The sequence below is a fragment of the Streptopelia decaocto genome (genome assembly GCF_964273445.1).
Source record: "Streptopelia decaocto genome assembly, contig: HAP1_SCAFFOLD_688, whole genome shotgun sequence".
Lineage (NCBI taxonomy): Eukaryota > Metazoa > Chordata > Aves > Columbiformes > Columbidae > Streptopelia > Streptopelia decaocto.
Genome location: NW_028115822.1, coordinates 1 through 23395, shown reverse-complemented (window position 1 = coordinate 23395; position 23395 = coordinate 1). Strand labels below are relative to the sequence as shown.

The 23395-nt window shown below is 71.5% G+C and overlaps 5 protein-coding genes across 6 annotated transcripts; 4 read left to right on the top strand and 1 right to left on the bottom strand.

The window, feature by feature from the left end:
- Positions 1 to 493: 493 nt before the first annotated feature.
- Positions 494 to 4722, top strand: CCNQ (cyclin Q). Its single transcript, XM_082077194.1, is given in 10 exon segments — positions 494 to 933; positions 1008 to 1194; positions 1925 to 1950; positions 1953 to 2056; positions 2166 to 2225; positions 2357 to 2416; positions 2896 to 2955; positions 3512 to 3695; positions 3698 to 3729; positions 4148 to 4722. Coding segments are annotated over 10 exon segments (1203 nt in total). The 5' UTR covers positions 494 to 854; the 3' UTR covers positions 4559 to 4722.
- Positions 4723 to 6304: 1582 nt separating this feature from the next.
- Positions 6305 to 9085, bottom strand: TRIR (telomerase RNA component interacting RNase; the record flags this gene model as incomplete). The annotated part of the gene is given in 5 exon segments (XM_082077193.1): positions 6305 to 6558; positions 7103 to 7180; positions 8863 to 8906; positions 8909 to 9031; positions 9034 to 9085. Coding segments are annotated over 5 exon segments (405 nt in total). The 3' UTR covers positions 6305 to 6450.
- Positions 9086 to 9293: 208 nt separating this feature from the next.
- Positions 9294 to 15311, top strand: GET3 (guided entry of tail-anchored proteins factor 3, ATPase). 2 transcript variants are annotated; one of them, XM_082077191.1, is made up of 8 exons: positions 9294 to 9461; positions 10564 to 10711; positions 10796 to 10944; positions 11661 to 11811; positions 11901 to 12008; positions 13462 to 13659; positions 14816 to 14943; positions 15044 to 15311. In XM_082077191.1, the coding sequence occupies exons 1-8, from the start codon at positions 9304 to 9306 to the stop codon at positions 15123 to 15125; spliced, it is 1122 nt and encodes a 373-aa protein (XP_081933317.1). In that variant the 5' UTR covers positions 9294 to 9303; the 3' UTR covers positions 15126 to 15311. The 2 variants fall into 2 exon arrangements, with proteins under 2 accessions (XP_081933317.1, XP_081933318.1); XM_082077192.1 differs by having other exon boundaries at positions 15122 to 15138.
- Positions 15312 to 16298: 987 nt separating this feature from the next.
- BEST2 (bestrophin 2) lies at positions 16299 to 21359 on the top strand (the record flags this gene model as incomplete). The annotated part of the gene is given in 10 exon segments (XM_082077189.1): positions 16299 to 17086; positions 17673 to 17767; positions 18323 to 18556; positions 19324 to 19418; positions 19421 to 19480; positions 19734 to 19811; positions 20307 to 20459; positions 20718 to 20798; positions 20903 to 21021; positions 21200 to 21359. Coding segments are annotated over 10 exon segments (1227 nt in total). The 5' UTR covers positions 16299 to 16934.
- Positions 21360 to 21994: 635 nt separating this feature from the next.
- On the top strand, positions 21995 to 23389 carry LOC309452565 (uncharacterized protein). Its single transcript, XM_082077190.1, has one exon. It carries the CDS (start codon positions 22054 to 22056, stop codon positions 22831 to 22833), a length of 780 nt encoding a protein of 259 aa, XP_081933316.1. The 5' UTR covers positions 21995 to 22053; the 3' UTR covers positions 22834 to 23389.
- The last annotated feature ends 6 nt before the right edge of the window (positions 23390 to 23395 follow it).

Below are 23395 nucleotides of genomic sequence, written 5' to 3'. Positions count from 1 at the left end.
TGGTTGGAGAAGAATGGGAGGGGCAGGAAGGGACACGGGGGGGCACAGCGGGGTGGGGGGGGGCGCGGGGGGGCACAGCGGGGGGGGGGGGGCGCGGGGGGGCACAGCGGAGTGGGGGGGCGCGGGGGGGCACGGGGGGGCACAGCGGGGTGGGGGGGGCGCGGGGGACGTGGGAGGCACAGGAGCACGCGGGGGAACACGCGGGCACATTGATGGGGGGACACAGGGACGTGGGGGGGTCAAGAGCACGTGGGGGACACGTGATGAGACAGAAGAACGTGGGGGGGTGGGAAGGGACACGGGGGGGGGCACAGAGGGACACGGGGGTGACCGGGGGACACGGGGGAACCAGATCTCCCCCAACCGCCCCCCCGAGCCACAAACACCCCCCGCCCCCGGTTCGATCCCGAACGCCCAACGCCCCCAAACCCCCAATGTCCCCCCAACCCCCGCCAGGCCCCGCGCCGCTTCCCGCCCCCCCGGGGCCGGTACCTGCGGGGGGTCCCGGGTGGGATCCCGGGGGTTCCGGGTGGGATCCCGGGGGTTCCGGGGGGTCCCGGGTGGGGTCCCGGGTGGGGTCCCGGGGGTTCCGGGGCCGCGTGGAGCGGCCGCTCCCGCGCGCTCTGACGCTCGCGCGCTCTGACCCCCGCCGTCCGCTCCGCCAATCGGGAGCCTCCCCGCGCCGACCAATAGGAGCGGGCGGAGCGGCGGAGTCCCCGCCCACTCCGGGAAGCGCCGGGCAGGCGGCGCCGCCGCGTCAGTCCCGGCGTCCGTCCCCACGTCCGTCCGTCCGTCCGTCCGTCCGTCCGTCCGTCCGTCCGTCCCGGAGCGACGTCACCGCCGTTCGTCCCGCCATGGCGGCGCGCGGCGCCGGGGGGGGCGGGGCCGAGGCCCGCGCGCGCTTCCGGGTGGCGCGCTTCATCATGGAGGCCGGTGAGTGAGCGCGCGGCGGGGCGGTGACGTCACGGCGGCGCGGTGACGGCGCGGTGACGTCACCCCGTGCGCAGGCGCGAAGCTGGGCCTGGGCTCGGTGGCCGTGGCCACGGCCGGGGCCGCGTTCCGCCGCTTCCTCCGCAGCGCGGGGCCCGCGGCGCCGCTCGACCCGCACCTGGTGGCGGCCGCGGCGCTCAGCCTGGCGGCCAAGGCCACCGGAGCGCCCCTCAGGGCCCGGGACCTCGTCAACGTGGCGCACAGGTGAGGAACGGACCGAAACACCCCAAAACACCCCAGAACTGACCGAAAACACCCCAAAACACCCCAAAACTGACCCAAAACACCCCATGACCGAAAACACCCCAAAACACCCCAAAACTGACCCAAAACACCCAAAACTGACCCAAAACACACCAAAACACCCCAAAAACACCCCAAAACTGACCCAAAACACCCCCAAAACTGACCCAAAACACCCCAAATCACCCCAAAACTGACCAAAACACCCCAAAACTGACCAAATCACCAAAACTGACCCAAATCACCCCAAAACACCCCAAAACTGACCAAAACTGACCCAAATCACCCCAGAACTGACCCAAAACACCCAAAACTGACCAAAACACCCCAAATCACCCCAAAAACACCCCAGAACTGACCCAAATCACCCCAAAACTGCCCCCCAACCCCCCTGTGCACTCAGCGCACCTGGAACACCCCAAAACACCCCAAAAGCACCCAAACTCACCCAAACACCCAAACCACCCCAAAACACCCAAACCACCCAAACAAACACCCCCCAAAACAAACACCCCCAAACACCCCCCAAAACAAACACCCCCAAACACCCCCCCAAACACACACCCCAAAACACCACAGAGCACCCCCAAAAACCACCCCCAAACAAACACCCAAAACACCCCAAACCAACCCCCCCAACCAAACCCCCAAAGCAAACAAACCCCCAAAACAAACCCCCCCACCCCCCCAGGTGCCTGTTCCCGGGGCAGCCGCCCCCCCCCTGGACGGGACGTTCCGGGCGCTGCGGGACAGTCTGGGGCAGTGCGAGCTGCTGCTGCTGCGCGTGCTGCGCTTCCGCATCGACACCCCCCTGCCGCACCGGGTGAGACCCCCCCGGGACCCCCAAACCGACCTGACCCCCGGGACCCCCAAACCGACCTGACCCCCCCTGACCCCCCCTGAGCCCCCCAAACCCCCCCACCCCCCGGCAGTGCGAGCTGCTGCTGCTGCGCGTGCTGCGCTTCCGCATCGACACCCCCCTGCCGCACCGGGTGAGACCCCCGGGGACCCCCAAACCGACCTGACCCCCCCGGGACACCCCCAAACCGACCTGACCCCCCCGGGACACCCCCAAACCGACCTGACCCCCCCGAGCCCCCCAAACCCCCCCACCCCCCGGCAGTGTGAGCTGCTGCTGCTGCGCGTGCTGCGCTTCCGCATCGACACCCCCCTGCCGCACCGGGTGAGACCCCGGGACCCCCCCTGACCCCCCCGGGACACCCCCAAACCGACCTGACCCCCCCTGACCCCCCCTGAGCCCCCCAAACCCCCCACCCCCCGGCAGTGCGAGCTGCTGCTGCTGCGCGTGCTGCGCTTCCGCATCGACACCCCCTGCCGCACCGGGTGAGACCCCGGGACCCCCAAACCGACCTGACCCCCCCGGGGACACCCCCAAACCGACCTGACCCCCCGAGCCCCCCAAACCCCCCCACCCCCCGGCAGTGTGAGCTGCTGCTGCTGCGCGTGCTGCGCTTCCGCATCGACACCCCCTGCCGCACCGGGTGAGACCCCGGACCCCCCCGGGACCTGACCCCCCCGGGACCCCCAAACCGACCTGACCCCCCGGGACACCCCCAAACCGACCTGACCCACCTGGGACACCCCCAAACCGACCTGACCCCCCCGAGCCCCCTGAGCCCCCCAACCCCCCACCCCCGGCAGTGCGAGCTGCTGCTGCTGCGCGTGCTGCGCTTCCGCATCGACACCCCACTGCCGCACCGGGTGAGACCCCCGGGACCCCCCCGGGACACCCCCAAACCCCCCTGAACCCCCCAACCCCATTATCTCAGTCCAGGGGGGTCTCTGTATCCCCCCCTCATTCTGTCATTCCAAAGGGGTCTCTGTGTTCCCCCCCTTCTGTCAGTGGGGGGGTCTCTGTGTTTCCCCCCATTCTGTCAGTGGGGGGGGTCTCTGTGTTCCCCCCCATTCTGTCAGTGGGGGGGTCTCTGTGTCCCCATTCCGTCAGTGGGGGGGGTCTCTGTGTCCCCATTATCTCAGTCCAGAGGGGTCTCTCATGCGTTCCCCCCCATTCTAATCATTCCAGGGGGGGTCCCTAGCACCCCCCCATTATCTCATTCTGGGGGGGTCTCTGTGCCCCCATTCTGTCAGTGGGGGGGGGTCTCTGTGCCCCATTCAGTGGGGCGGTCTCACGTGTCCCCGCCCCCCGTTGCAGTACCTGCTGCAGTCCAGGTGGCCGCGGTGGGCGGGGTGTCCCCACTCGGTGGGCGGGGTGTCCCCACCCGGTGGGCGGGGTCTCACGTGTCCCCGCCCCCCGCAGTACCTGCTGCAGTTCCTGGTGGCCGCGGGGCGCTGGTGGCCGCGCGGGGGGTGGGGCCGCGTGCCGGGCGTGGCCTGGGCGCTGCTGCGGGACGGGGTGGGGGCGGGGGGGGTGGGGCCGCCCCGCCCCCCCCAGCACGTGGCGGCGGCCGCGCTGCACTTGGCCATGGAGCTGTGCGCGCGCCCCGCCCCCCGGGAGCCCCCCCGCGCTGGTGGCAGGTAAGGGGGGGCTGGGGGGGGGGTCAGGGGGCCTTGGGGGGCTCGGGGGGTCCTGGGGATCAGGGGTGCCGGGGGGGTCAGGGGGAGGGGGCTGGGGGGTCGGGGGGAGCCAAGGGGGTTTGGGGGGTCGCAGGGGTCAGGGGACTTTGGGGGGTCCTGGGGGGTCACGGGGCCGCAGGGGGCTGGGGGGGTCAGGGGGGTTTTTGGGGGTCCTGGGGGTTGAGAGAGGTCAGGGGGGATTGGGGGGTTCTGGGGGGTTGGGGGGGGTGGGGGTGTCGGGGGGTTCCCAGGGGGGTCTTGGGTTCCCGGAGGGGTCGGGGGTTTTTGGGGTCCCGGGGGGGTTTGTGGGTACCGGGGGGGTCAGGGGGCTTTGGGGGTTCCCGGGGGGGGTTGGGGTCCCGCTGACGCGCCCCCGCAGGCGCTGAGCCCCGGGCTGGGCCCCGCGGAGCTGCGGGAGATCGAGCTGGAGCTGCTGGGGCTCTACGGGCTGGACACGCAGCTGGGGCCGGACGGACAGACGGACGGGCAGAGCGACGGACAGACGGACGGGCAGAGCGACCCGGGGACGGACGCACCGACAGCCCTGGAGCCGCGGGCGGGTGGACAGACAGACCCGGGCAGGGGACGGACAGACAGATCCTCCCCGAGCGAGGGATGGACAGACAGACAGACCAACAGAGCTCTCCGGAGTGACAGACAGACCCCCCCGGACAAGGAACGGACAGACAGACACACCCCAGAACGAGGGATGGACAGACAGACCCCCCCAGAGCAAGGGACGGACAGGCAGACCCTGATGGACAGACCAGCAGACCCCCCCCCAGAGTGATGGACAGACAGACAGACCCCCCAGGACGGATGGACAGACCAACCCCCCGCAGCCGCTCGTTCCGTCCGTGTTTAATTACCCCGCGGGAGGGGGTCGCACCGGTGCCGCCCTCACGTGACCCCCCCCAATTAAATAATTACATACAATAAATGAGAATAAATTAAAACGCCCCCCCAGCGTGGGGATGGGGGGTCAGTCAGGGGACCCCCCGGGAAAACGGGCTCGTTGGGGGGCCCGAGGGGCGGGGGGGCGGGTCTGGTGTGGGGGCCCCCCGTTTTCCCGCAAAACCCCCCCAGTTTTCCCGCGAAACTCCCCACTTCTCCCGCGAAATCCTTCCGACCCCCCCGTGACGCCCCCTGGCTCCGCCCCCGACCTTCTCAGCCAATCAGAGCGCGGCGGCGCCGCCGCAGCGTCCGCGTGCTCCTGCGGCTCCGGCCGACTCCGGCTATGGGGCTGCCAAATAGTGAGCCTTGGGGGGCGATGGGGCTGCCAAATAGTGAGCCTTGGGGGGCGATGGGGCTGCCAAATAGTGAGCCTTGGGGGGCGATGGGGCTGCCAAATAGTGAGCCTTGGGGGCATGGCTGCCAAATTAGTGAGCCTTGGGGGGCTATGGGGCTGCCAAATAGTGAGCCTTGGGGGCGATAGGGCTGCCAAATAGTGAGCCTTGGGGGCTATAGGGCTGCCAAATAGTGAGCTTGGGGGACAATGGGGCTGCCAAATAGTGAGCCTTGGGGGCTATGGGGCTGCCAGATTAGTGAGCCTTGGGGGCTATAGGCCTGCCAAATAGTGAGCCTTGGGGGTCTATAGGGCTGCCAAATAGTGAGCCTTGGGGACAATGGGGCTGCCAAATAGTGAGCCTTTGGGGGGCAATGGGGCTGCCAAATAGTGAGCCTTGGGGTCTATGGGGCTGCCAAATAGTGAGCCTTGGGGGTCTATAGGGCTGCCAAATAGTGAGCCTTGGGGGACAATGGGGCTGCCAAATAGTGAGCCTTGGGGGGCGATGGGCTGCCAAATAGTGAGCCTTGGGGTCTATGGGGCTGGTGGGATCCCGGGGGTTCCGGGGCCGCTCCCGCGCGCTCTGACGCTCGCGCGCTCCTCTGTCCCCGCCGTCCGCGCGCACCAAGTGAGCGCCACGTGCGCCGGAGGCGGAGCCGCCGCGCAGGGTGGGCGGAGAGCGGCCGCGCGCATGCGCGGAGCACAACGGCCAGCGCGGGACTGCGCCTCCCGGCGTGCACCGCGCGCGGAACGAACCACTCCGCGGGGCTGGGGGGGAGGGGAGAGACTCCCCCGCGCTGCCGCGAGTGGGCGGGTCCGGAAGAACTGGGGGGAGAACTGGGGGGCTGGGAGGGGTCACAGAGACGGGGGGGCTGGGGGGGATTTAGGGTGAATGGCGGACTGGGAGGGGGATTTGGGTGAACTGGGGGGACTGGGAGCTGGAACTGGGACCAGAGGGTGCAGGAACTGGGGGGATCTGGGAGCGCAAACTGGTCGGTCCACCTGCAGCCGCCACCCCCGTGGGCAAAACCCCCAACCGCTCAAATTCACCCCAAAACACAGCCCAATTCACCTCCAACCACTCAAATTCACCCCAAACCGGCCCAATTCACCCACAACCGGCCCAATTCACCCACAAGCAGCCGGCGGCTCCGAACCCTCCGGCGTCTTTAATGCAGCGCCGCCCCCGCCCCTCCCCACCCGCTGCCCGCCCCAAAACCCGCGGGGGGGAGGGCCGCGGGGGGAGGGGCGGCGGCTCCGCCACAGAGTCCTTTGAGCGCCGCAAAAACGGGCGGGGCCACCCCTCCCCCAGGGGGCGTGGCGGGCGTGTCCGGTGGGGCGGGCGTGGTCAGGGCGTGGCCGGGCGTGGTCAGGGCGTGGCGGGGCGTGGCCGGCGGCTATTTGACCAGGGGCCGCGTTTTGTCGTCGTCGCTGCACTGATGCGCTTTGTATTTCTTCACCTCCGCCATGTACTTGGCCCACGCGTCGCCTTTACTCGTCAGCACCTGCGGGGGGCGGGGGGGCGGGGCGGGGGAAGGGGGCGGGCCGGGGAGGGGCGGGGCGGGGAAGGGGGCGGGGCCGGGGAAGGGGCGGGGGCCGGGGGAGGGGCGGGGCCGGGGGGCGGGGAAATTGGAAGAGGAAATAAGGAAAGAAGCAGCAAAAGGGAAACGAGGCCAGTGGGGGCAGCCCCCCCGACCCCCCCACCATCCCCCGTGACCCCTGTGATCCCCCCAAAATCCCCATGACACCCTGTGACCCCCCATCAGTCCTCGTGACCCCCAACGTCATCCCCCGAGACCCCCTGTGACCCCCCATAATCCCCCATGACCCCCAGCATCATCCCTGTGACCCCCCCCAGACCCCCCCATCACCCCCCGTGACCCCTGTGACCCCCCATCATCCCCCGTGACCCCCTGTGACCCCCCATCATCCCCCGTGACCCCCCAGACCCCCCCATCACCCCCCGTGACCCCTGTGACCCCCCATCACCCCCCGTGACCCCCCGTGTCCCCTTCGGTGCCCCCGTGACCCCGTGACCCTTGCCCCCACCTCCTCGTCCGTTCTCTGTTTCTTGGCCACCACCCCCGTTTTCAGGGCCAGTTTGTGGCCCCCGCGGCGCCGCCCGACCTGGGGACACGGGAGTCACCGCACGCGCCCGGCTGTCCGTCCAGCCCCCGGCTGTCCGTCCATCCATCCCCGGCTGTCCGTCCATCCATCCCCCGGCTGTCCGTCCATCCATCCCCGGCTGTCCATCCATCCCCCGGCTGTCCATCCAGCCCCCGGCTGTCCGTCCAGCCCCCGGCTGTCCGTCCATCCCCCGGCTGTCCGTCCATCCCCCCGGCTGTCCGTCCATCCATCCCCCGGCTGTCCGTCCATCCATCCCCCGGCTGTCCGTCCATCCATCCCCCGGCTGTCCGTCCGTCCATCCCCCCGGCTGTCCATCCATCCCCCGGCTGTCCATCCATCCCCCGGCTGTCCGTCCATCCCCCCGGCTGTCCGTCCATCCATCCCCCGGCTGTCCGTCCATCCATCCCCGGCTGTCCGTCCATCCATCCCCCGGCTGTCCGTCCATCCATCCCCCGGCTGTCCATCCATCCCCCGGCTGTCCATCCAGCCCCCGGCTGTCCGTCCATCCCCCGGCTGTCCGTCCAGCCCCCGTCCGTCCATCCATCCCCCGGCTGTCCGTCCAGCCCCCGGCTGTCCGTCCAGCCCCCGGCCGTCTGTCCATCCATCCCCCCGTCCGTCCATCCCCCCGGCTGTCCGTCCATCCCCCCCGTCTGTCCGTCCAGCCCCCGGCTGTCCGTCCATCCCCCGGCCGTCTGTCCATCCATCCCCCGTCCGTCCATCCCCCCCGTCTGTCCGTCCAGCCCCCGGCTGTCCGTCCATCCCCCGGCTGTCCGTCCATCCCCCCGGCTGTCCGTCCATCCCCCGGCCGTCCATCCATCCCCCGGCTGTCCATCCATCCCCCCGGCTGTCCATCCATCCCCCGGCTGTCCGTCCATCCCCCCGTCTGTCCAGCCCCCGGCCGTCTGTCCAGCCCCCCACACACACTGTCCATCCCCCCAGTCATCTGTCTGTCTGTCTGTCCATGCCCCCCCTGCACTGTCTGTCTGTCCATCCTTCCACCCCCCGCTGTCCGTCCATCCGTCCATCCCCCGCCTCGCTGTCCGTCCGTCCGTCCCCCCCCGCTGTCCGTCTGTCCGTCCATCCCCCGCTGTCCGTCCGTCTGTCCCCCCCCGCTGTCCGTCCGTCCGTCCATCCCCCCCGCTGTCCGTCCGTCCGTCCCCCCCCGCTGTCCGTCCGTCCGTCCGTCCCCCCCGCTGTCCGTCCGTCCGTCCGTCCCCCCCCGCTGTCCGTCCCGTCCGTCCCGTCCCCCCCCGCTGTCCGTCCGTCCGTCCCCCCCCCCCGCTGTCCGTCCGTCCCTCCCCCCCCCGCTGTCCGTCCCGTCCCCCCCGCCCCGGGTCCCGTTTTGGGGCCGTTTCGGGCGGTTTCCCGAGCGGCAAAAACAACGTGGGGGGGAGGGGAGGGGGGGAACCGCGGAGCCCGGGGCGGGACCCGGACGGGCCCGGAGCGGCCGCTGCCCCGGGGGGCGGGGGGGGCCGGGGGAGCCCGGGGGGTGCGGGGCGGGGCCCGGGGGGTGCGGGGGGGCACGGGGGGTGCGGGGGGGCACGGGGGGTGCGGGGGGTGCGGGGGGTCCCGGGGGGCCCGGGGGGTGCGGGGGGGCCCGGGGGTCCCGGGGGGTGCGGGGGGGTCCCGGGGGCCCGGGGGGTGCGGGGGGGCCCGGGGGGCCCGCGGTCCCGCGTCCTTACGAAGCCGGAGGCGCCGCCGCCGCGCCTGGATCCGTCTGCCGGCCGGCCCCGGCGCCCCCGGGCGCGTCCGCCGCCTCCCGCTCGCGCTCGCGCTCCGCCTCCATCTTGCGCTTGAAGAGCTCCAGGAAGCTGCCGTCGTTGGCGAACACGTTGACGCCGCCGCCGGGCCCGGGGGCGGCGACGGGGCCTCCGGGGGCTCCCGCTCCTCGCCGTGCGCCGCCATCTTGCTCCGCCGCCGCGCCGCGGGGCACGCCGGGACGCGCGCGGCGCCGGGGATGACGCGGCACGGCGGGCGTCGCCAAGGCAACGCTCGCCGCGCGGACCCGCCCCCCCCCGCCCCCCGCGTTAGACGGGCGGGGCGGGCGGCCAATGGCGCGCGGGGGGCGGGCCGGCGCGGCGCGGCCGCGGCCAATGGGAGCGCGGGCGGGGCTCCCGGGGAAGATGGCGGCGGCGGGCGGGTGGGCGGCGGAGGCCGAGGAGTTCGAGGACGCGCCCGACGTGGAGCCGCTGGAGCCCACGCTCGCCAACATCATCGAGCAGCGCAGCCTCAAGTGGATCTTCGTGGGCGGGAAGGGCGGCGTGGGCAAAACCACCTGCAGGTGGGCGGGCGGGGCGGGACCGGGATCCCCCGTGGGGACCGGGATCGGGATCGGGCCCGTGGGGATCGGGATCGGGCCCGTGGGGATCGGGATCGGGCCCGGGATCGGGCCCGTGGGGATCGGGGCCGTGGGGATCGGGATCGGGCCCGTGGGGATCGGGCCCGTGGGGATCGGGGCCGTGGGGATCGGGACCGGGCCCGTGGGGATCGGGCCCGTGGGGATCGGGCCCGTGGGGATCGGGCCCCGGGCTGTGTCCCCCCCCGTCCCCACATGAGAGACCCCCCGGCGGTGTCCCCGCATCCCCATGTCCGTGTGTCTGTCCCGCTGACCCATGCCCGCTGTCCGTCTGTCCGGCTGCAGCCTGGCTGTCCAGCTGTGCCGGGTCTGTGTGTGTGTCTGTCTGTGTGTCTGTCCGTCTGTCTGTCCCATGTCCCCGTGTCTGTCTGTCCAGCTGCAGCCTGGCGGTCCAGCTGTGCCAGGTGTGTCTGTCAGTCTGTCTGTCCGTCTGTCCAGCTGCAGCCTGGCGGTCCAGCTGTGCCAGGTGTGTCTGTCAGTCTGTCTGTCCCGCTGACCCCTGTCTGTCTGTCCGTCTGTCCAGCTGTGCCGGGTGTGTCTGTCAGTCTGTCTGTCCGTCTGTCCAGCTGCAGCCTGGCGGTCCAGCTGTGCCTGGTCTGTCTGTCTGTGTGTCTGTCTGTCTGTGTGTCTGTCCGTCTGTCTGTCCCATGTCCCCGTGTCTGTCTGTCCAGCTGCAGCCTGGCGGTCCAGCTGTGCCGGGTGTGTCTGTCAGTCTGTCTGTCCGTCTGTCCAGCTGCAGCCTGGCGGTCCAGCTGTGCCGGGTGTGTCTGTCAGTCTGTCTGTCCGTCTGTCCAGCTGCAGCCTGGCGGTCCAGCTGTGCCGGGTGTGTCTGTCTGTGTGTCTGTCTGTCCCGCTGACCCCTGTCTGTCTGTCCGTCTGTCCAGCTGCAGCCTGGCGGTGCAGCTGTGCCGGGTGTGTCTGTCTGTGTGTCTGTCAGTCTGTCTGTCCCGCTGACCCCTGTCTGTCCGTCTGTCCAGCTGCAGCCTGGCGGTCCAGCTGTGCCTGGTCTGTCTGTCTGTCTGTCCAGCTGCAGCCTGGCGGTCCAGCTGTGCCGGGTGCGGGAGAGCGTGCTCATCATCTCCACCGACCCCGCCCACAACATCTCCGACGCCTTCGACCAGAAGTTCTCCAAGGTGCCCACCAAGGTCAAGGGCTACGACAACCTGTTCGCCATGGTGCGCCCGACCCCGACCCCGACCCCGACCCCTGACCCTGACCCCGCCCGTGACCCCCTGACCCCGCCCTGCCCCCGCCCCCAGGAGATCGACCCCAGCCTGGGCGTGGCCGAGCTGCCCGACGAGTTCTTCGAGGAGGACAACGTGCTGAGCATGGGCAAGAAGATGATGCAGGAGGCCATGAGCGCCTTCCCGGGCATCGACGAGGCCATGAGCTACGCCGAGGTCATGAGGTGCGGGGGCGGGGGCTCGGGGGGCATGGGGAGACATGGGGGGACAGGGGGGACAGGGGACATGGAGGGGACAGGGGGACATGGGGGCACGGGGGGACATGGGGGACGGGGGACATGGGGACAGGGGACATGGGGGACAGGGGGGACATGGGGGCACGGGGGGACATGGGGGGACGGGGGGACATGGGGACAGGGGACATGGGGGGACAGGGGGGACAGGGGGCACGGGGGGGACATGGGGGGACGGGGGGCCTGTGTCCCCCAACACCCCCAGGCTGGGCAATGGGGCAGCGTCTCTGTCGTGGTGATTGACACGGGGCTGAGGGGGCGCTGGGGTCCCGGGGGGGCTCAGGGGGCTCCAGGGGGGTCACAGCCCCTGCCCCCCCCATGCCCCCAGGCTGGTGAAGGGGATGAGCTTCTCGGTGGTGTGTTCGACACGGGGTGAGGGGGCTCTGGGGGGCTCTGGGGGGTTTGGGGGTTCCGGGGGGGTCACAGCCCTGCCCCCAGGCTGGTGAAGGGGATGAACTTCTCGGTGGTGTGTTCCACACGGGGTGAGGGGCTCTGGGGGGTTTGGGGGTTCCGGGGGGGTCACAGCCCTGCGCCCCCAGGCTGGTGAAGGGGATGAACTTCTCGGTGGTGTGTTCGACACGGGGTGAGGGGGCTCTGGGGGGTTTGGGGGTTCCGGGGGGGTCACAGCCCTGCCCCCCTGCCCCCAGGCTGGTGAAGGGGATGAACTTCTCGGTGGTGGTGTTCGACACGGCCCCCACGGGCCACACGCTGCGGCTGCTCAACTTCCCGACCATCGTGGAGCGCGGGCTGGGCCGGCTCATGCAGATCAAGAACCAGATCAGCCCCTTCATCTCCCAGGTGGGGCCGGGGGGGTCCCGGGGGGTCCCCGGGGGGGTCCCGGGGGGGTCCCGGTCCCCTGCGCCCCCGTCACCGCTGTCACCTCCCAGATGTGCAACATGCTGGGGCTGGGGGACATGAACGCCGACCAGCTGGCGTCCAAACTGGAGGAGACGCTGCCCGTGATCCGCTCCGTGAGCGAGCAGTTCAGGGACCCGGTACGGACACTGGGGACACGGGGACATGGGGACATTGGGGGATGGGGACGCTGTGAGGGGGATGGGACACAGGAGGGGGAGGGGACACAGGAGGGGACGTGGCCTGGGGACGGGGCTGTGACGGGGGGGACACGGGGACGTGGGGCCGGGGCTGTGACGGGAGGGGACACGGGGACGTGGGGCCGGGGCTGTGACGGGGGGGGACACGGGGACGTGGGGCCGGGGCTGTGACGGGGGGGGACACGGGGACGTGGGGACGGGGCTGTGACGGGGGGGACACGGGGCCCCTGGGGACGGGGCTGTGACGGGGGGGACACGGGGCCCTGGGGACGGGGGCTGTGACGGGGGGGGACACGGGGACGTGGGGCCGGGGCTGTGACGGGGGGGACACGGGGACGTGGGGACGGGGCTGTGACGGGGGGGACACGGGGACGTGGGGCCGGGGCTGTGACGGGGGGGACACGGGGACGTGGGGCCGGGGCTGTGACGGGGGGGACACGGGGACGTGGGGCCGGGGCTGTGACGGGGGGGGACACGGGGACGTGGGGCCGGGGCTGTGACGGGGGGAGACACGGGGACGTGGGGCCGGGGCTGTGACGGGGGGGGACACGGGGACGTGGGGCCGGGGCTGTGACGGGGGGGACACGGGGACGTGGGGCCGGGGCTGGGGGGGGGACACGGGGACGTGGGGCCGGGGCTGTGACGGGGGGGACACGGGGACGTGGGGCCGGGGCTGTGACGGGGGGGACACGGGGACGTGGGGACGGGGCTGTGACGGGGGGGGACACGGGGACGTGGGGACGGGGCTGGGGGGGGGGACACGGGGACGTGGGGCCGGGAGCGTGGGCGGCCGGTCCGGGCACATTCCTGTGCGCACCCAGCGCCGCGGGGCCGGGCGGGGACAGGGGACCCTGGGGCCGTGTCACCGTGTCACCGTGTCCCCTTGTCACCGTGTCACCTCATCCCTGAGCCTGGCGGCACCGGGCGCTGTCATTGTCCCTGTGGGGGGACAGGAGCCGATGGCGTTTGGCTGTGTCTGTTTTTGTCACCGAGCTCCTGTCACTGTGCAGGGACGGGGGTGTTGGGGGGACACGGGGGCAGTGTCCCATCGTCCTTCTGTTCCGGTGTCATTGTCACTGTGTCACTGTCACTGTGTCACCTTTGGGGACAGGGACAGACGGGGTTCATCTGCGTCTGTGTCACCAAGTTCCTGTTGCTGTAGAGGGAATGGGGGTGTTGGGGTGACACGGGGGCGGTGTCACCCCCACGGCAGCGTCACCGTGTCATTGTCACTGTCAAAGTCCAGGAGCAGACGTTGTTCACCTGCGTGTGCGTCGCCGAGTTCCTGTTCCTGTTCCTGCACAGGGGATGGGGGTGGCGGGGTGACGGGGGGCGGTGTGACCGTGTCCGTGTGTCCTTGTGTCCCTGTCACCGTGTCACCGTCACTGTCCAGGAGCAGACGACGTTCATCTGCGTGTGCATCGCCGAGTTCCTGTCGCTGTACGAGACCGAGCGGCTGATCCAGGAACTGGCCAAGTGCCGCATCGACACCCACAACGTGGTGGTGAACCAGCTGGTGTTCCCGGACCCGCGGCGCCCGTGCAAGATGTGCGAGGCGCGGCACCGCATCCAGGCCAAGTACCTGGACCAGGTAACCACGGCAACCGCGGCACCGGCACCGCGTCCAGGCCAAGTACCTGGACCAGGTAACCACGGCAACCGCGGCACCGGCACCGCGTCCAGGCCAAGTACCTGGACCAGGTAACCACGGCAACCGCGGCAACCGCGGCACCGGCACCGCGTCCAGGCCAAGTACCTGGACCAGGTAACCACGGCAACCGCGGCACCGGCACCGCGTCCAGGCCAAGTACCTGGACCAGGTAACCACGGCAACCGCGGCACCGGCACCGCATCCAGGCCAAGTACCTGGACCAGGTAACCACGGCAACCGCGGCACCGGCACCACGTCCAGGCCAAGTACCTGGACCAGGTAACCACGGCAACCGCGGCACCGGCACCACGTCCAGGCCAAGTACCTGGAGCAGGTAACCACGGCAACCGCGGCACCATGTCCAGGCCAAGTGCCTGGAGCAGGTAACGGGGGGGGTTGGTGCTGGGTCAGTGTCGGGGTGCGGGGGGGTCCCCGTGCAGGGGCTGCGGGGGCGGACGCATCAGCCGAGGGCCTGAGCAGGTACGGGGACGGGGGGGCTGGGGGGATGGGGGGGCTGGGGGGTCGGGGGGGCTGGGGGGTCGGGGGGGTCCTGGGGGGGCTGGGGGGTCGGGGGGTGGGGGGGGTCTGGGGGTCTCTGTGCCCGCGTGCCCCACACGCCCCGGCCGAGGGCCCGGAGCAGGTAAGGGGGGCGGGGGGGCGGGGGGGCCGGGGGTCAGTACGGGGGTGTCCTGGGTCAGTGTTTGGGGAGCTGAGGGGGGGTTGGGGGTGTTTTGGGGGGTAACCCCCCCAGATGGAGAACCTGTACGGGGTGTTTGGGGTGTATTTTGGGGTGTATTTCGGGTGTATTTGGGGTGTATTTGGGGTGATTCCCGCTGTCCCCAGATGGAGGACCTGTACGGGGTGTATTTTGGGGTGTATTTCGGGTGTATTTGGGGTGTATTTGGGCTGATCCAGCTGTCCCCAGATGGAGGACCTGTACGGGGTGTTTGGGGTGTATTTCGTGTGTATTTCGGGTGTATTTGGGGTGTATTTGGGCTGATCCGGCTGTCCCCAGATGGAGGACCTGTATGGGGTGTTTGGGGTGTATTTTGGGGTGTATTTCGGGTGTATTTGGGGTGATTCCCGCTGTCCCCAGATGGAGGACCTGTACGAGGATTTCCACATCGTGAAGCTGCCGCTGCTGCCCCACGAGGTTCGCGGCGCCGAGCGCGTCAACACGTTCAGCGCCCTCCTGCTGGAGCCCTTCAGCCCCCCCAGCCCCAAGTGACCCCCAGACCCTCCCTGCACCCCAAACCCCCGGGAGGGGCTGCGTCAACACGTTCAGCTCCTCCTGCTGGAGCCCTTCAGCCCCCCCAGCCCCAAGTGACCCCCAAAACCCCCCGGGAGGGGCTGTGTCAACACGTTCAGCTGCTCCTGCTGGAGCCCTCACCCCCAGCCCCAAATGACCCCCCAACCCCCATCGATAACGCGGGGGGGCTGGAGGGCTCTGCCCCCCCCGGCAGCCCGACCAGCACCGTGTCCCCCAGGGCTGCTCGTGTCCCCCCATGTCCCCCCCCCGTGTCCCCCCGGGCTGGGGGGGCTGAGCCGGGACCCCCAGGGACCTCGTGTAAATAATAAAGTTGGGAAGTGGACACAGGGGACTCGGGTGACGATGGGGGGGGCCCGGACGCCTGGGTCCCCTGGGTGACGTGGGGGGTGACGATGGGGGGGCCCGGACGCCTGGGTCCCCTGGGTGACGTGGGGGGTGACGATGGGGGGGCCCGGACGCCTGGGTCCCCAGGGAGGGTGGTGACGTCAGCAGCACTGGCCGCGGGCCCGGGGGACGCGGGGACCCTCATTAGCGGGGCCCTCATTAGCGGGGCCCTCATTAGCGCTCGGCCCCCCCGCCTGTCCCTGTGTCCCACTGTGATCTGTCCCTGTCACCTCAGCGCTGGCGCGAGGCCGCGGGGACCGAGCCAGCGCTGCTGGGGGACCCAGGCGTCCGGGGGACCCAGGTGTTCGGGGGGACCCAGGCGTCCGGGGGACCCAGGTGTCCGGGGGGACCCAGGCATTCGGGAGGGACCCAGGCGTTCGGGAGGGACCCAGGCGTCCGGCCCCCGGCTGTTTCCCGGGGTCGGGACCGGCCGGACCGGAGCGGCTGCTGGGGGGAGGGGGGGGGAGGGCCCGGGCGTGTCCCCCGGGACCCGCGTGTCCCGGTCCCATTCCCCATCCCCCCATTCCCCATCCCCCCATTCCCCATCCCCCCCATTCCCCATCCCCCCATTCCCCATCCCCCCATTCCCCATCCCCCCCATTCCCCATCCCCCCATTCCCCATCCCCCCACCCCCGCCCCCCCATCCCCCCGCCCCCCCCCCATCCCCCGCCCCCGGGCTGGGCCGCCGGGATTTAAGGCCCCGGGACGGTCGGTGGCGCCGGAGCCGCCACAGCCGGGACCTGCAGGTGAGGGGGGGGCGGCTGCCGCGGGGTCCCCGGGTGTCCCCAGTGTCCCCCGGTGTCCCCAGTGTCCCCGGATGTCCCCAGGGTGTCCCCAGTGTCCCCGGGTGTCCCCAGTGTCCCCGGTGTCCCCAGTGTCCCCCGGTGTCCCCAGTGTCCCCGGGTGTCCCCAGTGTCCCCAGTGTCCCCGGGTGTCCCCAGGTGCAGACACCCCCCCACTACCATCTCAGGCCCCCCCAGCCGTCCCCCTCCCCATGTCCGTGTCCCAGGTCCCATGTCCGTGTGTCAGTCCCGTGTCCGCGTGTCCCAGGTCCCGTGTCCGTGTGTCCGTGTGTCCATGGGGATGACGGTGCCGTACAGCTCCCGCCTATCCCAGGTGCTGTGTCCGTGTGTCAGTCCCGTGTCCGTGTGTCCCAGGTGCCGTGTCTGTGTGTCCGTGTGTCCGTGTCCGTGTGTCCGGATGACGGTGCCGTACAGCGGCCGCATGTCCCAGGTGCCGTGTCCATGTGTCTGTCCCATGTCCGTGGGATGACGGTGACGTACAGCGGCCGCGTGTCCCAGGTGCTGTGTCCGTGTGTCAGTCCCGTGTCCGCGTGTCCCAGGTGCCGTGTCCGTGTGTCAGTCCCGTGTCCGCGTGTCCCAGGTGCCGTGTCCGTGTGTCAGTCCCGTGTCCGCGTGTCCCAGGTGCCGTGTCCGTGTGTCTGTCCGTGTGTTGGGATGACGGTGACGTACAGCGGCTGTGTGTCCCAGGTGCCGTGTCCGTGTGTCAGTCCCGTGTCCGCGTGTCCCAGGTGCCGTGTCCGTGTGTCCGCGTGTCGGGATGACGGTGACGTACAGCGGCCGCGTGGCCACCGCGCGCTTCGGGGGGTTCTCGCGGCTGCTGCTGCTCTGGCGCGGGAGCATCTACAAACTGCTCTACCGGGAGCTGCTGCTCTTCCTGGCGGCCTACGGGGCCATCAGCGCCGCCTACAGGTGACCGGGGACACCGGGGACACCGGGGGGACGGGGGGACACGGGGCCATCAGCGCCGCCTACAGGTGACCGGGGACACCGGGGGGACGGGGGGACACGGGGCCATCAGCGCCGCCTACAGGTGACCGGGGACACCGGGGACACCGGGGGGACGGGGGGACATGGGGCCATCAGCGCCGCCTACAGGTGACCGGGGACACCGGGGACACCGGGGGGACGGGGGGACACGGGGCCATCAGCGCCGCCTACAGGTGACCGGGGACACCGGGGGGACACCGGGGGGACACCGGGGGGACACGGGGCCATCAGCGCCGCCTACAGGTGACCGGGGACACCGGGGGGACACCGGGGGGACACCGGGGGGACACGGGGCCATCAGCGCCGCCTACAGGTGACGCGGGACATGGGGACACTATGGGGACATGGGGACACTTCGGGACACCTGGGGACAGTTGGGGACAGCTGGGGACCGCTGGGGACACCTGGGGACAGCTGGGGACGGTTGGGGACACCTGGGGACAGCCGGGGACACCTGGGGACAGCTGGGGACCGCTGGGGACACTTGGGGACCGCTGGCCCCGCGCAGGTTGGTGCTGAGCGAGCCCCAGCGCCGGCTCTTCGAGAAGCTGGTTCTGTACTGCGACAAATCGGCCGATTTGATCCCCGTGTCCTTCGTGCTCGGTGAGGACGGGGCCCCAAAACCCCCACGCCCCCAAACCCCCGCACCCCAAAACCCCCGCACCCTGAAACCCCCGCACCCTAAAACCCCCCTGGGATCCCCAACCCTGGGACCCCACCCCCCTCGGACCCAAACCTGCGACCCCAAAACCGGGACCCCAACCCCCCTGGACCCCAAAACCGTGGGACCCCAAACCCTGGGACCCCAAGCCCCCCGGACCCCAAACCCGGGACCCCAAACCCTGGGACCCCAAACACCCCCTGGGACCCCAACCCTGGGAACCCCCAGGACCCCCCAAAACCCCCTTGGGAACCCCAAAACCCTTGGGACCCCAACCCCACTGGGACCCCCAGGACCAGTGTCCCCAGTGCTCCCAGTGTTCGCAGTCTGGGGGGGGGCGGCTCCCAGTGTCCCAGTGTCCCAGAGTCCCAGTGTCCCCAGTGCTCCCAGCCCGGGGGTGTCCCCGTGTCCCAGTGTCCCAGTCCGGGGGTGTCCCCGTGTCCCAGTGTCACAGTCCGGGGGTGTCCCCGTGTCCCCGCTGACCCGTTGCCCGGCAGGTTTCTACGTGGCCGTGGTGCTGGAGCGCTGGTGGGGGCAGTTCCGCGCCGTCCCCGCCCCCGACGGGCTGGCGGTGGCCGTGGCCGGGTCGCTGCGGGGGGGCGACGCGCGGGGGCGGCTGCTGCGCCGGACGCTGCTGCGCTGGGCGGCGCTGGCGGCGCTGCTGGTGCTGCGCGCGGTCAGCCCGGCGGCGCGGAAACGCTTCCCGACCATGGAGCACCTGGTGGAGGCCGGTGAGTCATGGGTGATGTCACAGTGACGTCATGGGGACACCGCGGTGACGTCACGGGGTGATGTCACGGTGACATCATGCGGTGCTGGTGACATCAGCGGGTGCGGGTGCTGCTGGTGCTGCTGCTCCATCTGGGGGAGGCCGGTGAGTGTTGGGGCCACTGTGATGATGTCACGGGTGATGTCACAGGGTGGTGATGATGTCACAGGGCACTGGTGGTAGCACCATGGAGTGGTGATGACGTCATGTGGCTGATGGTGACATCATAGGGTGGCAGTCACATGATGGGGTGGCGATGACGTCCCAGGTTGGGTAGTGACGTCACGGCGCTGTGGTGACGTCACGGGACTGTGCTGACGTCACCGTTGCGCACAGGGTTCCTGACGCTGCCCGAGCGGCGCCGCCTCGAGCGCCTGCGCGGTGACGTCACGGGGCTGTGCTGACGTCACGGTGACGTCACTGTCCCCGCGCAGGGTTCCTGACGCTGCCCGAGCGGCGCCGCCTCGAGCGCCTGCGCGGGTGACGTCACGGGGCTGTGCTGACGTCACGGTGACGTCACTGTCCCCGCGCAGGGTTCCTGACGCTGCCCGAGCGGCGCCGCCTCGAGCGCCTGCGCGGTGACGTCACGGGGCTGTGCTGACGTCACGGTGACGTCACTGTCCCCGCGCAGGGTTCCTGACGCTGCCCGAGCGGCGCCGCCTCGAGCGCCTGCGCGGTGACGTCACGGGGCTGTGCTGACGTCACGGTGACGTCGCTGTCCCCGCGCAGGGTTCCTGACGCTGCCCGAGCGGCGCCGCCTCGAGCGCCTGCGCTCGCCCCACAACCGGTTCTGGGTCCCGTGCGTCTGGTTCTCGGCGCTGGCGGCGCGCGCGCGCGGGGGGAGGGGCGGCTGCGCGACGGCCCCGCCCTGCAGACCCTCCTGGAGGTGCCCAAACCCCCAAACCCCCAAACCCCCCTGAGCGCCCCCCAAGCCCCCAGGGATCCCCCTCAACCCTTTCCTGGGATCCCCAACCCCTGAACCCCGAACCCCCCGAACCCCCCGAACCCCTGACCCCCATCCCCCCTTCTCTGAACCCCAACCCCTGACCCCCGACCCCTGACCCCGTCCCCAGGAGCTGACCCCTGACCCCTGACCCCGTCCCCAGGAGCTGAACCCTGACCCCTGACCCCGTCCCCAGGAGCTGAACCGGTTCCGCAGCCGCTGCAGCCTCTTGTTCCACTACGACTGGATCAGCGTCCCCCTGGTGTACACGCAGGTACCGGGACACGGGGGGACACGGGGGGACACGGGGACACGGGGGTTCCCCTGGTGTACACGCAGGTACCGGGACACGGGGGGACACGGGGGGACACGGGGACACGGGGGGACACGGGGGTTCCCCTGGTGTACACGCAGGTACCGGGACACGGGGGGACACGGGGGGACACGGGGGGACACGGGGGGACATGGGGACACGGGGACACGGGGGTTCCCCTGGTGTACACACAGGTACCGGGACACGGGGGGACACGGGGGGACACGGGGGGACACGGGGGGACATGGGGACACGGGGACACGGGGGTTCCCCTGGTGTACACGCAGGTACCGGCACACAGGGACATGGGGGGACATGGGGGGACATGGGGACACGGGGGGACACGGGGACATGGGGACACGGGGGTTCCCCTGGTGTACACGCAGGTCACTGGGAGCCCTGGGGGGCAGGGGTGATGGGGGTGGTGACACAGGGGTGTCGGGGTGTCCCCCCCAGGTGGTGACCATCGCCGTGTACACGTTCTTCGCCACCTGCCTGGTGGGCCGGCAGTTCCTGGACCCGGCCCAGGGCTACGAGGGCCACGAGCTGGACCTGGGGGTGCCCGTGTTCACCCTCCTGCAGTTCTTCTTCTACGTGGGCTGGCTCAAGGTGGGACGGGGGACGGGGGACATGGGGACGGGGGACATGGGGACATGGGGACAGGGGACATGGGGCTGGACCTGGGGGTGCCCGTGTTCACCCTCCTGCAGTTCTTCTTCTACGTGGGCTGGCTCAAGGTGGGACGGGGGACGGGGGACATGGGGACAGGGGACATGGGGACAGGGGACATGGGGACATGGGGGGACATGGTACGTGGGACGTTGGGACACGGGACATGGGGACATGTGGGACACGGTGGCCCCGCAGGTGGCCGAGCAGCTCATCAACCCCTTCGGGGAGGACGACGACGACTTCGAGACCAACACGCTGATCGACCGGAACTTCCAGGTACCCCGGGGACCCAGGCGTCCGGGAGGGACCCAGGCGTCCGGGAGGGACCCTGGTGTTCGGGAGGGGACCCAGGCACCCGGGAACCCAGGCGTCCGGCGCAGGTGTCCATGCTGGCCATGGACGAGGTGGCCATGGAGCTGCCGCCGCTGGAGCGCGACCGATACTGGGACACGGGGACCCCGCGGGGACCCCCCTTCCAGGGCTCCGCCTTCGACGTCACGTGAGTGGGGACCCCCCCGCGACCTCCTGATCCCAGACTGCCCCGGGGACCCAGGAGTTCAGGACGGACCCAGGAGTTCGGGAGGGACCCAGGAGTCCGGGCGGGGGTGACCCAACCCTCCGTGCACCCCCAAGCTGCCCCCCATGTCGGGTTTTGGGGTGACCCCCCCGTCCCACAGGCCGCCCAAGGACGAGCTGCAGTTCCAGCTGCTCCAGGACATCGGGGACACCCCGGGGGACCCCGGGGACCCCCTGGAGCCCCCCCCGGGGGACCCCGCGGGGCTGCGGGGGGGGGACACGGGCTGGTTCCCGCCCCCCAGCGCCGAGGAGCTGGTGTAGGGGGGGACACCCCAAGACCCCCGGAATAAACAACCAGCCCGCCCAGCGCTGCGTCCGGCGCTTCGCTGCGGGATCCGGCGGGCACAGGGACCCCGGGGGTCCCCGCGGGACCCTCCGGTCCTCCCGGGGCAGCGAGAGGCGGCCAGAGCGGCTGGCCCCGCCCCCGCCGCCATCTTGCCGCGCTGACTCAGCACCGCCCCCGCCCGGAAGCGGCGGCGCCTTCGCTGTGACGTCAGCGACGAACTCGGTGACTCCGGTTGCGTCACCGGCCCCGGGGGATCCAGGAGTGCGGGAGGGACCCAGGCGTTCGGGAGGGACCCAGGCGTGCGGGTCCTGCCTCAGTTTCCCCTGTTGGGGGCAGGACCGGGGCGGGGGGACCCGGACGCCTGGGTCCCTCCCGGACGCCTGGGTCCCTCCCGGACGCCTGGGTCCTTGGGGCGGTCCCGGCTGGTGGGGAAGCAGAAGTTGGGAGGGAAACTCAGACGGATCCAAAAATCCCCTAAATTCCCCTCAACGCCGGGACGGGGCGGGGCCCGGACGCCTGGGTCCCCCGGAAAGCCCCGGGCGGGGCGGGGTCACATTAACATGAGGCCCAGACGGGGCGGGGGGGGGGCGGCCCCGCCCGGGCAGGACGGGACACGCCGCGGGGTCCTCCCGGACGCCTGGGTCCTTCCCGGACGCCTGGGTCCCCGCCATGCGCCGGGACTTACCCCCGGCCCCGCCCCTTCCGCGCGCGGGGGCGCGTCCCGCCCCAGGGGGCGTGTCCCGTCCAGTGGGCGTGTCCCCGCGGCGCCGCAGCCAATGGCGCCGCGCTTCCGCCGGGTATAACCCCGGGGCGCGGGTTCGAGCCCCGCCGCCGCCGCCGCCGCGCATGGAGCCGCCGTTCTTCCGCTCGCCGCCGCTGCCCGGCGGCCTCTGCCCGCCCGGGCCGGACTTCGCGCCGCTGCCGCCCGCGCCGCCGTTCCCGGAGCCGCTCCGCGGGCTCAAGGCGGCGCCGTGCCCGGACAGCGGCTTCTTCGGCGGCGCCGCCACCGGCGGCTTCTTCTACCCGCCCCCGGGGGACGGCGACGCGTTCGCCGGCGGCTTCGCGCAGGCGCTGGACGAGCTGGCGCAGCCGGGGCCGCCCAACGTGGCGCTGCCGGAGCCGCCGCCGGCGGGCGCGGGGGGGGGCGCCCCGGGCGGCGCGTTCGGGCCCGCGCCGGCGGACGCGGCGGCGCGCGCGGGGTCCCCGGAGCGCGCGGCGGCGGAGCGGCGGCGGCTCCGGAACCGGCTGGCCGCGAGCCGCTGCCGGCGCCGGAAGCTCGAGCGGATCCAGCGCCTGGAGCAGCGCGTGCGGGGGCTGCGCGCGCAGAACGCGGCGCTGGCGGCGGCGGCCGCGGGGCTGCGCGCGCACGTGCGGCGGCTGCGCGGGTCCGTGCGCGAGCACGCGGGGTCCGGCTGCCCCCTCCCCCACGGCGGGGCGCTGGGGGTCTGACCCCCCCGGACACCGGGACCCCCCCGGACACCGGGACCCCCCCGGACACCGGGGATCGGGACCCCCCCCCCCGGACACCGGGACCACCCCACGGACACCGGACACCGGGACCCCCCCGGACACCGGGGATCGGGACCCCCCCCCCGGACACCGGGACCACCCCACGGACACCGGGGATCGGGACCCCCACACGGACACCGGGACCCCCCCCGGACACCGGGGATCGGGACCCCTCCATGGGACCCCACGGACACCGGGGAATCGGGGACCTCATGGACCCTCTATGGACACCGCGGAAAACCACGGACACCGGGGGTCTGACCCCCCCACGGGCACCGCGGATCGGGACACCCCATGGACACCGGGGAAACGGGGACCTCATGGACCCCCACGGACACAGGGAACCCCCATGGACACCGGGGAAACCACGGACACCGGGGGTCTGACCCCAGGGGACCCCAGGGACAGCGGGAACCCCCACGGATCCGGGGGGAAGGGGGGACCCCCCATGGACACGAGGGGAGATCAGGACCCCCCGTGGACACCGGGGGGATGGGGACCC